Raw genomic sequence first — 18804 nt, 5'->3', positions numbered from 1 at the left:
AAACAAAGGAGAACCAAGCTTCTTCTTGATCTTGTCGTCATCTAGGACTCCATTCTTCTTCTTACTATAAGCAGGAACTGCAAAAGTGTAATTTTTGAAGGGTTTATTTGGATATATCCCAGGGGCAAAGAAGCCTAGCTTTCCCTTAAAAACAAAAACAAAAACAAAAAAACCAAGACAAACAAAACCCTTCAGGGCAAAAGTTAGTCAATGTTGCTCCCTAGTGGCAAAATTTCCAAAGAGCAACTGTTACTGAATAACTTCAATGACACTTGAATGCAAGGACCTGGCCTCTGGCACTACTACAGACAAGTGTAAATGAGGAAAGGGATGCTCCTACTTGCACAGTGATGGGCATACCATGGAGTTTGACTTTCTCAACTAGAAAGTAAATTCTTGCAGCCAAATTGCTATACTTTCTCCTTTCACTCTCTTTTCTGGCTAGAAAGGATTTGATCCTTATCTCTTTTATATATAGCCCTTCTATTTTTCACACCATCAATTCAATGCTTGTTAGAAGTGATATTAAAAGATATTTTTAAGTATTCAGGAGGCCCAAAGATTTTACCAAACAAGCTTACCATTAGACCTTGATTACTACTCAACAGCATTAGCTTATCTCTGTTTTCCTCCAAAATGCTATGCATTTGGATGGGTTGAGCTAGCTCTATTTTCACAAACCAAAGAATGAATTCCTCTGCCTGGCTCTTGGTTCCCACATTTTTAAAAGAAATGAGTAGGACTTAGGGATAAACAGATTTAGTGCTCAGTAATTCTTGTACCTCAGTGCTTATCTACATAGTGTTTGCATATTATATTCCAAAGACCCTTACTTCAAGGACGTCTTGAAAAAAGAAAATAAATGTATTAATGCAACAGTTACTTTCACACTATACCAAGGGCATTGCTTACAGAGGCAGTTTTTGGATAAATGCAATTAAAATCACAATACTGATGAAGAAAGTCAGAAATGCCAATAAAGAGGGCAAATTTATCCTTAGCTGGGAGAAATAATAGAGCTACTGAGTATGCAAAGCTGTGTCTCAGAAGATGTTAACTAGTTTCAGAGAACTTCATTTGCCTCGTGTATTCCCCTTTCATCATTCATTGGGATTTTCTTTCAAATAAGTAGATTAAAATACCTTTGTATTTTGGAAAGTTATTTTGTCTCTATAGGGTTCTAGTTTCTCTTCTGATAATAATTGAAAAACTGCTGGGCTATCCTCAAACCAATGACCGAGCAGGAGGCCAATCCATCCTTTGGTCTCCTGCCACAGCTTGTAAGAACACAGTAGGGGTTTGGAGAGGAGAATCTGGGTGAATGTGCCAATTCAAAGAAAGCTGATACAGAAGAGATGGCTTTCATCTCCTATGCCATTGGTGACAACTCCTTTTTTCAACCTAATCTTCAAGTTGGATACGACTGCTCAGAAACTCAAACACACAGTTCATTGAAATTGTGACTGTGGAAACAGTCACACAGTAACCAGGTGCTGGGACAATGCTTGGTAATTTGCCTTAATCTTTGCAGTGGTAGACCAGTAATTCCAAACAGGAGCAACAGAGAAGATGGGCAAAGGAATGACATAGTGATAACTGCACTGAGACCCTGGCCAGAGTCTCTGGTTGGAGCTGCCAACAGTGAGCCTCCGCTTGTGTTGCTCTCACACCACTTCTGCTGGTGGGCATTAAGCATTCCGATGAAATCACCAGCTTGATGTTCAGTTGGTCTGATTGCTGGAGAGACTGATTGCATTATTCATTCTCATGAAAAGGTTTTTAGGACTTTCAAGGATCCACAGAGATTATACTAAAACAACAGCAGCAGCAGCAGCAGCAACAACAACAACAACAACAACAAAAACTCCAGAGTTATCAATAGTTTAATTCATCCTTCTATTCTTTCAAAAGGAGGCAGAATCAGAGGATAACCAGAGCCTGAGCAGAAATGGGTTTTGGGTGAGATTGTTTACCCCAGCCCTGTATTTTATATGATTGAGTGTCCCTCTCTTCATTCTTAACTTCCAGTTTTTGTTTTCTCCTTTTTCCTTCTCTTCCAGAAGGGTCCTCCATCTTCTTGAAAACAAACAAACCAACCAACCAACCCCAAACAAACAAAACCCTTCAGCTTGCTAATTCCCTGCAAAATACTTCCATCTACTGGCCAAATGGAGAAGGCTCCTGTCTTAATTTTCTTGTTAATACGTGTACCACGATAGAAGACCACCCTTCAAACAGTGCAATAATTAGAGACCACAAATGAGAAAATTTAAAGGTTTGGGGAAATTCTTCATTTTACACTTAGCAATCCACCCACATGTTTGATATATATACGGACTTAAGTGTGCAGTTTGCAAATACCCAAAATGAAGTATAACTCTGCAGTACCACAGAAAGCAAATTAGTATGAGAAGGAATGGGAGACTGGACAGAGAACCAAAGACACGGTGTCTCTGGCAAACCGGCTGGCATATTTCTAATCAGATCACATAGGGAAAGAGGATGCACAGATGGAATCAGAGACTGTGACCAATATATTCCCTCTATGAAGGAAATTCCATGAAATCCAAGAAGAAATCAAATTGGGTTCCAAGTTAACTTACCAAAGGGGATAACCTTTTCAGTAAAAAGCCACTCAGAAATGATGCTTCTTCCTTTTTGTTCGTGTTTTTAATGAATTCATCTGGTGAATGAAGTTAGACCCTGGCATGTGGAGAAGAGTTTACACTGTAGTAGAACAATAGTCTAGGGTTATAGAATCAAAGATTCATGTTTCAAAGCTGGTAAGAATCCCAAGCACAGTAGCAGCCCCTCACTTTACTAATGAAAAAATGAAGATGGAGGAGCATAAGACGCTTGTCCAAAGGCTTGTGCCTCAGAAGTAAACCAACAAATTCGATGAAAAGAGAAAAACGGAAGTCAAGTTTCTGTACGGATTTTAACTACAATTATCTTGCTGATGATATCAGCCTTTCTAGAGCAAATAGTTTCTAAACACAAACCTAGACTCTCATCAAAATAGTGTAGACTGACATCCAATTGAGTTGAAGTGCCTACCACAGTGGAATATTTTGCTGTGGTTTGTCCACTTAGAATACATAGGGAACAACAGTGAGTTAAAAAGAACAGTGAATTTTATTTTTTTTTTTAAAGGGGGTGGGGGAACCATGGCTTTGAAGAGAATACAGATTAAAACATATTTCCTCAACACTAATCTTTCTCCAAACGTAGTTCATTTACTATTTCTTCTATTTCATGACACTTAAGGAGTTAAACCAAAAGTAGAAATGAAGCGTTCAGAAGGTAAAAGGTAAAGAACTGATGACTAAAATAGCTTCATGCAAAGGTCTTGAGAGACTGTGGCTACAATCTGTAAGTAACATTTCACAAGCCACAGATACATGAAATGAACAAGATGTTTACCACAGCAAGCTGATATCCTTTCACTAGCATGTGAGTGTTCTGTGGAGGTGAAACCATCTTCATCCCTGACTTTAGACTTGGTTCTGACATTGACTAGCTACATGAACTGAGGCCTAGTATTCCTTGACCAGTGTCTGACTGTGAGTGTTCATTGGGGTATGAAATGAACCTCTTCCTAAGAGAAGGTAAGGTTATACCATTCACTGTGACGGTTGGATTTAGACCCTTAAAAAGATAACATCACAATATGATTATTTTCAGAAGCATTATACACACACACACACACACACACACAAAGTGCTGCTGAATACATTTAAAAAATGAAGTTTTTACTTACCTTTGTCAAACAGGGCACATTTGTTGAAAACTAAATTTTTAAGATAAAACACTTATCCATTCTCATTATAAAGTACCATTTTTCCAGAATATTTGAATGCCCAGAGGTAAATTACAGTGATGTGTACAAAGTGAAACTATGTTCTAATCAAATCACTGACATGTTAAAAAATTCATCTGAGTAGGGAAAAAAAAGTTCTTCATCACATCACAGTCTTCATTTCTTAGATGGAGGTCTTTTTTTTTTTTTAAGATTTTATTCACTTATTTGACAGAGAGAGAGCGAGCACAAGAAGGGGGAGTGGCATTGGGAGAAGCAGGCTCCCCATAGAGCAGGGAGACGGGTATAGGGCACTATCCGAGGATCCCTGAGCCAAAGGCAGATGCTTAATCCACTGAGCTACCCAGGCGCCCCTCTTCGATGGAGTTTTAGGCATAGCAGTGAATGGTCCCAAGAACCACCCAGAAGTACCAGCTGGAAAAGCAGGGTAGATTTGACCAGTCCTCTCCCTCCTCTCCCTCATACATGGGAGCAGAACCTCCTGGACGTCACTCCCAGCAGCCAACACATCTCACCTGCAGTGGTATCTTAGTAAGCCAAGGTAATCCCTTTACAACTGGGATTCAGTCACTTAACTCCCTTCTCTGAAAGCCTTCAAATGTTTCCTCTTGTTCTTGAATTTTTGTTGGTCTGTTTGTATTTTTTTTTATCAAGTGGAACACAAGGCCTTGGGTGATCTGGTCCCCTTCATACGCAGCAGCCTCCCTTGGGTCATTACTGTGCATCCAACCACCCTCTTCAGAAGTGCCATCCATCCCAACCTTGCCCATGATGGTGCCTCTGCCTAACAGTGGGTACAGTGCTTGTTCCCAGCTTCTCCATACCCACTGGGGGATCTGGTTGTGGTAGCATGTCATGCTTCAGCCCTCAGTTTCACACACGATATGCTTGACGCAGCTTCTGGCTTCCTTACCTCGATTCAGTCTCTCTTCTACCACCTGTTTTGTTTTTTTTTCCCTCAAACACGTGTCCCAGTTTCTAACTGTAAACATCTTCCTCAGTTAACTGTATTCCCTGTGAGGATGAACTAGGTTTCTTTTGTTGACCATTGTGCTTCCATTGTGCCTGGTACATAGTACTTGCTCAATACACACACACACACACACACACACACACACACACACACACACACAGGGCATAGATTTGGGCTGAGAGTAGTAGCCAACAGAATAGTGATTTTTTTCTTTTCTTCAAATTACCTAGTATAAGGAGAATCCTTTCTCAGTTATTGTAAAAGGTAATGTTGTTCCAAAGTTGTCTATCTCTCTAGTTCTGAATACTGAATTGCTACCAAGCTACAAAGGGCAGCTTTTCCTTCATCATATACTTCTACCATGATAAAATAACTCAGTAACTCTGAAAATAGTTATCAAATTTGAACTGTTAGCAAAGATATTAATACTTTGATCCAAATCATATGCTATTTCCACTACACACACATACACGGCACCACTCAACACATACATACACACCGCTTGCATAAGCACACACACGTCACCATGTGCCCACACACACCTAGTACTGTCATCACATGCACACACCACATACACACACACATAAACCAACCGTACACAAACATTGTATACAAACATTCTGAGCACACATACACACACCACACACCATGCTCTGTGCATAAGGAAACTGCAAATAGCACACTTCCTTCATGAAAATAGTTTGTAGTGAGAGGAGGGAAATATGAAGTAGAGAAGTATGGATAACTTCAGCTAAAGTCTGTGTAGAGTCAGTGTTTCATTCACCTAACAAATATTTCTAAGGATCTGGAATTTATTCATTCAATCTCCAGATATTTGTTAAGTTTAGGTGACTTGTCAAGCATGCGGCAGGTATACTACTTGACACGGGCTACTCGGTCATGAATAAAACAGGTATGATCCCTAAGCTTATGGAGCTTGCATTCTTGTGAGGGAAGAGAAAATAAACCAGGCAACAGGAAATAAGGTAATTACAAGAAATGCCATGAAGTGCCATGAAGGAAAGGGCCATCACAGAATCCTGGGGCATGTGACCAGCCCTCCTTTCTATAGGATGGTCAGGAAAGTGCAATGTGTCATTTAAAAAGAGACCATAAGAAAGCAGCTGATGGAGACAGAAGTGTGTGTTCTAGGCAGAGGGAAGAGTGTGTCAGAAAGGTCTGGGGAAAGAAAAGGATTTGCGTGCTCTTTTAGCTAGGGTAGGGCAGTGCAGCTGCAGCACTGTGTAGATGAGAAAGTGGAAGTGTGGGTGGCAGGAGGACCACCTACCCCAATCTGCCCACGACCAAGGGTCTTCTCAGGATGTTGGACTTCTAGTACGGAAGCTGGGACAGTTCCAGGGAAACAAGATGACCCAGATACTCCAGGGTCAAGACCAGTTTGGAAAGACTGACTTTTGAAACCATCCACACATTTCTTGACTCAGCCAAAGAAACTAATATTACCATCACCTTAACATAATATTAGAGGGACAAAGTACCTGGCTGTTTAATTGAAATTGGATATTTTTGTTCTTGTAGGACAATTGCTGGGAAAGGGGAACGAGATGCCTAAATAGCATCTTGGAAAGAACTGGTACTACTTTGATAATATTGAATAGCAAAAATTAGGGAAGTAAGTTTCATTGATGATGATAGCTTAAACATTACTTAAGATTAATCAGACTAAGTAAATGAGCTTTAATTTGGAAATTGTGATCTTACATTCCAAAAAGCTAGCTAGAGGAACGTGCACTCATGCATGCATGTGATCTAAACATATAATTTCTTCCTTTTCTTCCTCCCCCTTCTTTCCTTCCTTCCTCTTTGCTTTATAATCAGTGTCATTCAAAAAAGGAACTGAAATAGTTAATGGTGGTTTTCTTTTCTTGTTTTAAGTTTTATGCTTTTAAAACATGATCACACTACCTTATTGAATCCCCACAGTAATTACATCAGGTATATTATTATGTTATTTTCAACATAAAATATAAGATTTTTTCACAATCTTTCAAGTAAAGTGACTTATTAGACATCACAGAGCAACTTAATTGAAAGACTAAGGCCAGAATTCAAGGCTCTTAACTATAGACCAGAACCCTTCCTAATATTGCCCTATGCTAGCTTAATGACTAGATTTCGTGGAAATTATAACTCAGCTTAGAAGGAAATATAACTGTGGCAGCAGTTCTAGGAAATGTTGTAATTCCTTTCTAGAAATAGTCTGCCACATAGAGCAGAATCACAGAGGGCTCCAAAGGACAACAAAATTTCCTTGGGTCTCATCACCTTGTGTCAGGCCATCTTCACAATAACTGGGGGGACTAGGCCCCCCCATCAGGCTTTGACATTTTGCCTGCCACTTGGTGCCCTGAAAAGCATGACATTTCTTATGCCTTTGAAAACATCAGAGAAAATAAAAGAAATTGCTCTCATTCTGAACTTTACCTCTGCTGGACCAAAGTGTTCGCTGATAGGGCGGGGATAAAAGCAAGAAAGAGGAGGGTCCCATAAAGAAGAGATAAGGGGAATGGATTCCTGAGCTCAAATATTTAACAACTGACCAATGTTTGCACCAGTAAAATTGCCTTCTACAATACCTGCACTACCATGCCTTTCTGTTGATGAGCTAAGCAAAAATCTAAGTATTCCTCTCATCTGTCCTTCCAAGATTACTGAGAATGGGGCATCTGCTCAGGTGAAGAATCAATTCACTGACACACAGATGGCTAGATTTCATTTCACTAAAAACAAAACAAAACAAAACAAAAAATTGTTCTGAAGGTATTTGCAACAAACCAAATAAATAGCCCATTGACCACAGCCATGAAGGCTGCAATTTCCTCTAAGTCAGAGAGAAAGTTACTAACAGAATCAGATCTAGAACTCTTGTCTTCTGAAGACATATGTTGTGGACCCTGGTCTTCTCCTGCTCATTCCTTTGCAACCTATGAGTCAGCATTGCAGTGGTTAGCTGACCCTTGTTCCAGGAATCACTCATTGCTATTACACCTGGTATTAGGACTCAGTAATACACTAAGCTCTAATTTCTGGAATCATTACCATGTGATCATGACATCACAGAAGGTCAGCAGTTCCGTCTGCTGATCTTTTGAACAAAGCCACAGAGTGATAGTGGGGAAGATCTGGGAAAATGCCCTGCCCAAGTGAGATCCAAATAGCGTTTATTCTTTCATCCTTTGTGACCTTCTTCCTTGGACTCCTCATCTTACTCATTTTCAGACTAATCTGGAGAACCATTAAAAAATGGCAAAACATCAAGGGAACAGGAATTCTTTTGGTCAGTTTCCTTATTTTGGATCCCACTTGTGAAGACTGAGACAGGTTTGACAAGTGATTGGGTTTAGAAAACAATTTAAGCTCCACTCCGTTTTCATGAGCTAACAGAACCAGCTCTAATCTAGTGCCTTAGAAAGGGGCGGATCCTCCCCCAGGGGTGGGAAACAGGACCCCAGGATGCCATTCCAAAGGCCGCAGGTACAGAGCTGGGCCTCCTCTCCCACCTCTCAGAGAAGCAGTGTCTGGTGTGGCTGATGATGAATGGTACCTCTGGAAACAGAGGGTCACTATTCTGAAAAAAGAAAAAATGTCCACAAACATTGTATCTTTGTCTCTATTTTCAATTTTCAAATGATAGTTGTTCTTGGTACTATGAGGAAGGCAAAAACCACCATCAAGTCAACCTTACTTTCATAAATCACACATGCAGGATGCATATGTACTTAACACATGCACACTGTCTTTTATATACCGTGTTAACACAACATACCTAGTTGTGCATACATTCATACAGAAACCCATGCATACATGCACATGCCATCCAGCCACAAATTCAGAGACACTTTTCACAACCAAACAAGCTTTGCAAGAGTGGGTGTTATTGAGTAACAGCTGGCAAATGATGATGATGAGAATAATGGTATCTTATTCAGATAAGATTTTCCTTAAGAGCTTAAAATAAAACTCTCAAATGCTGTATAATGGTTGTTCTAATACCAGTGGCCAAAGGCAAAGAGCTTTATCATGCCCTGTGTGATTTGTTTCCAATTTTTACTTCTCAGACTTTGTTTTCCTGATATAGTAATTTTCATAACAGAACACATTTTGCTTGTGCATTGTAATCGATATTGAAAAGTTGCTTAAAACATTTCTCTTAATGGTAAACTTTGACATAAAATAAAAGAATTTGTAATAACTCGGTAACTTTTAAGGTTATTGGCAATATCATAAAATGGAATTCAGGTTTCTACATTCGACATGTACCCAGTACTACAGTTCATAGATTTTGGTGCTAAATAAGTTCCCTCTATTCTTAATTATTTGTTAAGACTTTAAGCAATGGCATAAAAACTGTGGAAAGGATTCTGAGGTGCATGAGGTGCACTTACTCCTTAACAAGACTGATAGAGTACACAAATGAGTAATGGCCTTCTACCTTTTTTCTCTTTTCCCCAATGAACAACTGAATTGCTAGAATTTTTTAATCTTCTTAGACTTTTGCTCCAGAAAATGTGTCTTTTTTCCCCATTGTATTTATTTTTGTGTGGTTACAAAAATGTGAGAACCCATTTGTCTATAAACATTTGTTGTATTTTTCCTGTCTTTTGGATGTAGTTCATGTCTACCCTTCTGTCCAGAGACGCCTTTTAATTTCTAATAGAAGGCAACTATTACAATGTTAAGAAGTAGGGTCCAAGCCACCAGAATACTCTACTTTTCTGGTTTTGGACCTTGAGGAGAGAATTTGATATAAGCTGAATGACTTCTCTGTAACTTGTTATATTTAATTAAATTGACAGTGCTGTATTTCTTTCTCTAAGCCTTTGGGAAAGTGGCCTAATGCAAAAAATGTCACAAATATTAGAGTCATTTTAAAAATTATTTGGAGTATGGGCACCTGGGTGGCTCAGTAGGTTAAGCCTCTGCTTTCAGCTCAGGTCGTGATCTCAGAGTCCTGGGATTGAGCCCCACATTGGGCTCCCTGCTCGGCAGGGAGCCTGCTTCCCCTTCTCTCTCTCTGCCTGCCTCTCTGCCTACTTGTGATCTCTCTCTGTCAAATAAATAAATAAAATGTCAAAAAAAAATTATTTGGAGTAGTAGTTTTCTCCTTAAATGTGAATTTTTAGGATGTTTACTATATTCGTAAGTATGATTTTATTGTATCTTAGGGTCAAGTGGTTTTCCCACAGAAGGGTCCTCTAATTTCATAATGAAATTCAAAGGAGCATTCCATATTAATGTTATATTAAACGTTCTTATTTTTATTTATTTTTTTAAAAAGATTTTATTTATTTATTTGACAGGCAGAGATCACAGGTAGGCAGAGAAACAGGCAGACAGAGAGAAAGAGAAGCAGGCTCCCTGCTGAGCAGAGAGCCCCATGCGGGGCTTGATCCCAGGACCCTGGGATCATGACCTGAGCTGAAGGCAGAGGCTTTAACCCACTGAGCCACCCAGGCGCCCCTATATTGAATGTTTTTAAAACCAAGTCTCAGACAACATCTTAGGAATGCACATGATGAGTCATAAGTGTTAGAAGACAAATTATTGATCAAGATATGAATTCTATCAGTTATTTAATGAGACTTCTCTTCTACCATTCAGAAATTATGAGTAGAAAAATTAAGTCATTTTAAAACCCTAGCTCTGTATATAATGAGTTTTTCTAAAAATCGGAGGGTCTCAGGCAGCATGGTGTGGTCAATCCTAGCTCACCTGCGTCTTTCTTGGTAGTAGCTTATCAACAGATATGGGGGCAGTTCAGACTCCAGGAGTACCTCATCCCCTGCTTATGGGCCAGTCATGTAATTTCTCTATACTCCCGTTTCCTTATCAGTAGATCGTGGGTTTAATCACACTTCTGTTTACTTCATAGGATTACTATAAATTTTAAATATAAGTGAAGGCATTTTATAAATATGAGGAGGGATTGTATCAGCAGGATGTGTCACCAGATAAGGAACTAAAAGTAACATAAAATTGCTGAAACTTCTTCTTCCTCAAAAAAAAAAAAAAAAAAAGAGCAGATACTTAAGTAATCACTAAAAATCAATTTGCAATCTTTTTCCTTTGTCCATGTATCTTGATAGAAAAGGATAAAAGATATTCCCAGAGCAGGAAGAAGCATGCTACTCCCAACCCTGATCACTACCATAATGTCAGTTTGAAGGGTCTAGGACTGAGAGCATGTGAAGAAGGCATGGAGAAGACTGCAGAATTCTAATTAAAAAGCTGTGCAAAAGGCCAGTAAAATGCAAACCCAGTGAAATTCATTTCATGATATGCTGAATAAGCAACTCTGGGGTTCTCTGGGTTGGACAAGGTGTAGTGATGTCTGGCTGATAACACAGCAGGATCCCAACACACTTTGGGATCTTTTCTCTGGGATGCAGCTCACTCTCACTTCTTCTCTCTTGCTTATAGGAACTACTCTTGACAAAGAGCATTGGTAATAGACATTTGGAAAGTCTCCACTTCCAAGGAATATTTCGCAATCATATAGAAATGCTGCTCTCAGCACAAACCTTTGTGGGGCAAGTGTTGGTAAGTGCATTTTCATTGTTAGCTTGCTAACGTACTTTAGCCATGAGTGTGATTATAGTCGCTATATGTAATTTTATCACCTAGGTAAACATCTGGTGTTCCCTGGTGGCCTTATCTAAAATACCACTGCCATCCCACTGCTGTCTCCCTGCTTCTTCCCTATCCATTATCCTGCTTCTTTTTAATTTGAATATAATTACTTGGCATTATAGTTTCAATTGATCATTAGTGCTGTGCTAGAAGAAAAGCTTTATTAGGACAAAGATTGTGTTCATTTTGTTTTCCTTGTATGTACATGGATGTCTGGCATACAGTAGATGTGCCCAAATATGTGATGTTTAGTGGATCATCAGGCCTGAAAATATACAACTATTTTCCCCTCCTTTTATTCTATTTGTCTCTTTGTCATTTACAAACTAGTTTCTTTTGCCTCTCTATGATGATATTCATCATTTTACCTGTTTTAATCTAGGTAACTTGCACATACTAAAACTCAATTCAGGCATAATCTCATAGGGAAAATTTTTTTTTTTTAAAGATTTTATTTGTTTATTTGACAGAGAGAGATCACAAGTAGGCAGAGAGGCAGGCAAAGAGAGAGAGAGAGGGAAGCAGGCTCCCTGCTGAGCAGAGAGCCCAATGTGGGACTCAATCCCAGGACTCTGAGATCATGACCTGAGCCAAAGGCAGAGGCTTAACCCACTGAGCCACCCAGGCGCCCTCATAGGGAAAAATCTTACCTTATCTTCATATTAGGCTAAGAGTCCATCTCTAAGCTTCTATAATATTCATTGCACAGTTATTAAAATTATCTGTGTATATTCCTGTCTCTTCCAGTGTACTGTGTGCTCCTTGAGAGAACAGACCAGGCCAGGGAAATATTTATATCACATTGTATAGAAATAGCAGATGCCCCTATAAAGGAATAAATTGATCTGAAACATTAAAAAATAGGATCTAAATTTTGAGGGTATGCTGCCATCAGATGGTGATACGGTGGAAGTAGATGTATGTGAACTAGAGATTATCCTTTGCTTTTTTTTGTAATTGGTGGAAACATTGCTGTTTTCTGGTTAATGTTGTTTAATTAAGATAAAATTACTTTTTAAAACGTATTTGGAAATATATATAATTCTTGATAAAATCTACAGGGAATGTTGAATCATCTGGGAATGTACCTGTCCTTTTTACTTTCTTCTGGTTTTGGTCCCTTTTCTGAAATGCCTGTCAGTATAACTTGTTAGAGAAGAATTTAGTGATTCTTTTTAATTAGATCAGGGTTCCCTGAGTAGAATCTCTTCAAATGTTCAAATCATGTTTGATTGTATGAGGATAATATTGGGAATGACATAGTAAAGGTCTCTAGGGTGAGGGAGAAGAGAACTTACACCATCCACTGTATGAGCACTGCACATGGGGAGTGAGTGAAAAAGGAATGACCACTGATTACACAACAATAAAAATTACTTCTTTAGTAATGGAAGAACTGTTTTGTTTTTTTTTTCCCCAGTCTGTTACAGCTGATGATTAAGTAGTTGAAACAACAGAAGGCACAGAGTAAAGGTTACATTAGAATAAACACTATAACATTGAAAGGCGCTTATCAGTAGAGGTCCCATGCAAGTATTTTATGAAAGGTTGAGAAGAGAAAAAAAGGCTTGTAGATTTCCTTTCCATCCATCCATTCGTCCTTCCTTTCTTTGTAATTCCCTTACTTCTTTCAACAGATACTTACTGTTTGCCAACCACATGCAAGGCCAATATTCTAGACATGGTGAAAATGCAGGCAAGAGTCTTAAGTCTTATAGGATTAGATTCTAGTGAGGGTAGAGGTGACAAATACGAATATAAATAAGTAAGACAAATTCATATAGTTATCTATTCTATCAGGGACTTTTTTTTTTTTTTAAAGATTTTATTTATTTATTTGACAGAGAGAAATCATAAGAGAGGTAGGCAGAGAGATAGAGGAAGGGAAGCAGGCTCTCCGCTGAGCAGAGAGCCCGATGCGGGACTCGATCCCAGGACCCTGAGATCATGACCTGAGCCGAAGGCAGCGGCCCAACCCACTGAGCCACCCAGGCGCCCCTATCAGGGACTTATGAGTGACGTGTTTGAGAGTTTTGGTGGAAAAGGAGTTAGATCACATGAGATAGAGTGATCAGAGAAGAAATCTCTAAAAAGCTAAGATTTGAGCTAAGACATGAAGAACCAGAAGTATAAAGCCACTAAAGAGTGGAGGAAACAAGGTTATTGACAGAGAGAACAGACTTGTGGAGGTAAAGAGCTCAGCTTACTCCAAGTACCACAGTGAGACTTCTGTGCTAGAGGTTCCATACAATGGAATAATTTTACTCTGATGCAAAGGGAAGTCATTGAGGGCTTTTTGAGCATGGGGTTGACGAGGTCTAATTATGTTTTAAAAATTCAAGAGGCACTAAAGTTTGAAAATAAAGGAACTGTCAAAAGTATAGCAGGCAAGTGACAACAGAAATTGGGAGCACATTTTAATATCAGGTAAGTTTGAATTCTGGGCAAAAACACAATAAATGAAGCCAAATAACCTGTATCAGTTTCCTAGGGTCACTGTAACAAAGTACTATACACCAAGAGAAAACAACAGAAATTTTTGTCTTGTGGTTCTGGTGGCTAGAAGTCTAAAGTCAAGGGTTGGTTCCTTATAAGGGTTGTGAGAGCCAAGTGATTCCATGCCTCTCCCCTAGTTTCCGCTGGTTGGTTAGCAATCTTTGGTGTGCATTAGCACATACATGATTACAGATCTTCGCCTTCATTTTCACATGGCATTCACATAATGTCTCCTCTGCTTGTGTATACATCCAAATTTTCCTTTCCCAAGGATAACAGTCATACTGAATTAGAGCCTATACTCATGACCTTATCTTAACTTGAATATATCTGCAAAGACCCTATTTCCAAACAAGGTCACTTTTTGCAGTACCAAGGGTTAGGATTTCAACACATCTTTTTGGAGGGGACACAATTCAACACACAATATTTGTAATGGTAAATGTAACAAACCTCAACCAAAGTATAACAACATGAATATCACCAAAAATACCAAATACCAAGTATCACCAAAAAATACCTACACCAAAAATATAACTTCAAGATAATAAATAAAAAATGTAAGATATAAACAGAAATCTTAAAAACACATTCGTTGTAGGAGATTTTAGTTCATCTGTCATATAAGGACATAATAAATAGAAAAATGTTAAGAAACAAATTTTAGCCAAGTAAACTTGATGATGTAATTGGCTTTATCAAGCAATTCATGAATCAGGTAGCATTAGATGGGTCTAACAAGCAGAGACACACTCTGAGGAGTTGTAAAAAATGGGAAGATTTTATAGGAAGAATGGAACAAGGAAGTTATTAGCAAAAGAAAAGAAAAATGTTTTCAGGCACGATCACCTTCCCTAAGGGGACAGAGCAGATGGTCTTATTGTATAGATTACCTCACTAGTGCTGGTCAAGAAATTCCAGACTGATTGATTTAAAACTGCATTCCCAAGAAAGGTTAAAACAACAATTAGGTTAGGTATTAAGACTTTCATGGGGCTTAACATAAGTGACTCCATTTTGGACCTGTTTCTTTTTAACAATTATAAGCATAAGGAAGATCAAAGTAACAATTAATAAGAAAAAGCTGACTGAAATGATGAAACTCCATATTTGAAAACAGAAATTAAACTTACAAGTGTCTATGGACTGTTTGTAAAAATTTAGCATATATTGGGCTACAAAAAAACAGTCTCAATTATGAAAGTTACAAAGGATAGATAGATATTAACTGACTACAACACGATAAGAAAACAATAAACCCGGGGGGGGTAGTAAAATGAAGACCTTTCAGCTACAAATCTTACCATTTCCCTCTCTCAAAAGACCCTTCACTCAGAAAAATCAAAACACTTGAAATATCTTTAAAAAACAATGATAATGAAAACACCACATACCCCTTGCATCTAGAGTACAAGATGGAAGTGGTTCTGAGGTAAATGCCTAACAATAAAAATGTATTTTGATAAATGAAAACAATTACATGAATTATCAATCTCAAAAAATTAAAACATATTAAATCTACACAGAATATAATCAGAAATTAATGAGTAAAAAAATTGCTGATTATTTAAAACAATAACATACAGAAATCATTAGCTAGCCTAAACAAGGGAAAAAGAGAAAAAGCACAAAAATATATAAGAAATAAGACATTAAAATGAGGATACAAATAAAAAGCAAATTGAAAGGTATATAAGAAAACTGAATGACTCCTTAGGACAATCAAAATTACCAAAACTGATCAAAAAAGAAACTTAAACAAATATCTGGAAGAAATACAGATGTTGTCAAAGACCTGTATTACCACCACCACAATCATCCCTCCTCCTCCACCATCTGTGGGAAACCTAGATGACTTCAAGGTCTAGTCAACAAAATCAAGATGTGGATATCCCTAATGTTAATTAAACAGGGCATGGAACAGAAAGAAAACATTCAATTTTCTTTTTCAGTGAAGGTACAGTATCTATATCAAATCTCACAAATAGAGCAAGTAAAACAAAAAAAAATCTACAGACTAACATCCTTAATGCTTTGGGAGAGGATACACAGCCAATCACCCAATGAAAGCAGAACTAAAAGACAGAGGAGGAAAAAGAGAGGAAGGTGAAAAGAGGAAAAGAATGGCAAAGAAAAAGGAAAATTCCAATAGTCAAAGGGAAAAATACATTATTTTTCAAAACAGGATACCTTCTAGAGATCCCTCTATAGATTAAAACATGGCAAAGTATTGGGGTGCCTGGGTGGCTCAGTGGGTTAAAGCCTCTGCCTTCAGCTCAGGTCATGATCCCAGGGTCCTGGGATCGAGGGTCCTGAGATCGAGCCCCGCATCCAGCTCTTTGCTCAGCGGGGAGCCTGCTTCCCCCTCTCTCTCTCTGCCTACTTGTGATTGCTGTCTGTCAAATAAATAAATAAAATCTTTAAAAAAAAAACATGGCAAAGTATTAATCAACTTTGTAGCATCTGTGGGCTTGTTGTTTTTGTCATCACAAGTTATGTTAGGACTATCTTTGGGAGATTTTGTTTTGCATTAGTTCCAAATGTAGTCCTATTCTTAAACAATCTTTGCTTTTTTCCAGGGCACACAGGTTGTAGTTAACTGAGTAATTAACAATGCTTCTCTGTTGCTTTGATGGCCAGAACATTCAGAATTAAATTATGGTTTATCTTTAATAAATATATCTATTTTTTGCATCATTCTAGGCACTATTCTAGGCACCATTTTAAGTCCACATTCTGTTTTCCCATTTTCCCTTGCTTCTATTTTCTCAGGTAATCCAGCACTTCACATGTCTTGGTATTTTGTTTTAACTCCTTTCCATAAATGTGTAATCTTTTCTGTGAATGTGTAATCTTTTCCGTAAATTTGTAAATAAGCCCTTGGTTAGAGTAACAGTTGTCGGTCTTAATATACAGAACAACTAAATGAGCAAAGGAAGCATCACAGTTTTTTTGGAAATGAGACAAAAATATTTCAAAAAAAAATGCGGGAAAAATTGACTAAAGAAACATTTATTTCACTGGATTTTCCTCATTTTCATAACTCAGTGATACTTCCTGGGGGAAAAACATAAAAACCAGTCCTTTCATACTTTACATCCATTGTTTATGCAAAAAAAAAAAAAAATTAAAAACCTTTTCTACCACCTTGAGATGAGTTGTATCTTCATGTGTTCCTTTCCATTTTCTTCCATTATTTCGTATTTTATATTTAATATATGATCAAGCATCAGGGACTTATTTTGTATGACTATGTCTTAGACATCTTTATCATATGAATAAAGAAAAAACTGACAGAAGATACTAGACAATATTCACACCGATTATTTGTACATGGTGACCTTTTCCCTTTTATGCACTTGGCACAACATTCAAAAAATTATCAAAGGTACACAGTAAAAAATTAATTTCTCTTTACCTCTATCTCCATCCACTGCTATGAGCTTCTTTCTTCAAACCTCATGATTCTCAGCAACGTTCTCAGATATATTTTCTTTAGGTGTTTAGGTGACTTAAGACAACTCTTTTCCCCCATAAGTTGTATCTATAAAATTTAAATTTTGAAATAATGAAAATTATTTCTTGTGGCAGTTCTTTGTAGAGACTAGTAAAGTGAGTGGTTAATGCAGCCAGTGAAGGCAAAATTAGATCCGAATTCAGTTTAACTGATCTCTTGTGTCTTCCAAATTGGAATATTCTGGGAAAGTGGGGTAGGGGTATTCTAACAGATTTTCAAAGGGCCGGCTTTGTTCTGTATCAGTTCTCCAGGTTTCATGGGTGCAATTTCCTAAAATGGATTTACCTGAGGACTTCTCACACCAGTTCTCCTCTCCCACCACCCTTTTAAAACCCACTTTACAAAACAGGTGTATTATATTACCTCTTTTTGAAAAATGAAGAATCTGATGCACAAAGAAATAAAATACAAAAATTATAAAATGGGAATGAGAATTACTCATCTGTAGTTTATTTCAATAAATGAGTTAATGCATGAGAATTAACGTAATTATTACATGAGTTACTAGTTATTAGGTAAATATACACATGTATGCCTAGCATATAATACATATATAGGTATAACATTAATATTTTTGTAAATAATAATATATATTTATTTTGTAAATCGCAAAAAGCAATTAAAATTGATGCTCAAGTCTATCTCATTAGCAACAAGTTATATCTTAATTAATTGAAAAAATCTACCTCATTTGGATAAATTTCCTACAGTTTTACTTCTTGTGTTTGAAAATTATTAGAATTTGTAGTACAGTTATGTTATTTTAACCAGATGTGTTAATGATCATTCAATCTAGAAATTTTTTTTTTTTTTAATTTAGAGGCAGGTGTCAGAAAATTTAGATGTCTTTTAGTTTCTTGCACCTATGTTGAGAGGTGTTTCTCACATGGGTTAAGAAGTAATTACTGAATCAACTTGCTAATAAATCAACATGCTAATACCTTATAAGCATGATGATCATAAGGTCAGGTTTTTGTCAGTTGTCTGGTCTGTTAATAGAGTAACTTTCATTCTTAGAAGATTATGTATTTGCACAATAAACAATATAGCCTCCTTAGTTTTAAATGAAAAGATTTGTTTTTTGAAGCCAGAGGTAATTTTCCAAGGAAAAGAGCCACTAGCAGGAATACAATTTTGAAGGTCTCCGTTGACAGCTCTATAGACTAAACTCTAACTTTGGTTAGAAAGAACACTTTTCTGTTCTCTCTACACCTAATTCACACCATTCCTCTCTCATGATGGCCATGTCCCTCTCTCGGCTTCATTTAGCCTTGCTGGAGAGTTCTATATTTCATGAGTTTCAACGATATATACATATGTCCATATAATTAATATCTTCCTTATCCT

General features: G+C 37.6%; 1 protein-coding gene across 1 annotated transcript in view; it reads left to right on the top strand.

The window, feature by feature from the left end:
• The first annotated feature begins 7944 nt into the window (after nt 1-7944).
• The window catches only part of KCNU1 (potassium calcium-activated channel subfamily U member 1), a 158461-nt gene continuing 147601 nt past the window's right edge, over nt 7945-18804 (top strand). The window contains exons 1-2 of the mRNA XM_045997611.1: nt 7945-8091; nt 11235-11354. Coding sequence (XP_045853567.1) covers nt 7945-8091; nt 11235-11354 — 267 coding nt within the window. The remainder of the gene's footprint in view (nt 8092-11234; nt 11355-18804) is intronic.

Source organism: Meles meles, chromosome 2 (assembly GCF_922984935.1).
Source record: "Meles meles chromosome 2, mMelMel3.1 paternal haplotype, whole genome shotgun sequence".
Classification (NCBI taxonomy): domain Eukaryota; kingdom Metazoa; phylum Chordata; class Mammalia; order Carnivora; family Mustelidae; genus Meles; species Meles meles.
Note: the sequence above shows the minus strand (reverse complement) of the source record. Positions and strands in the feature narration are given on the sequence as shown.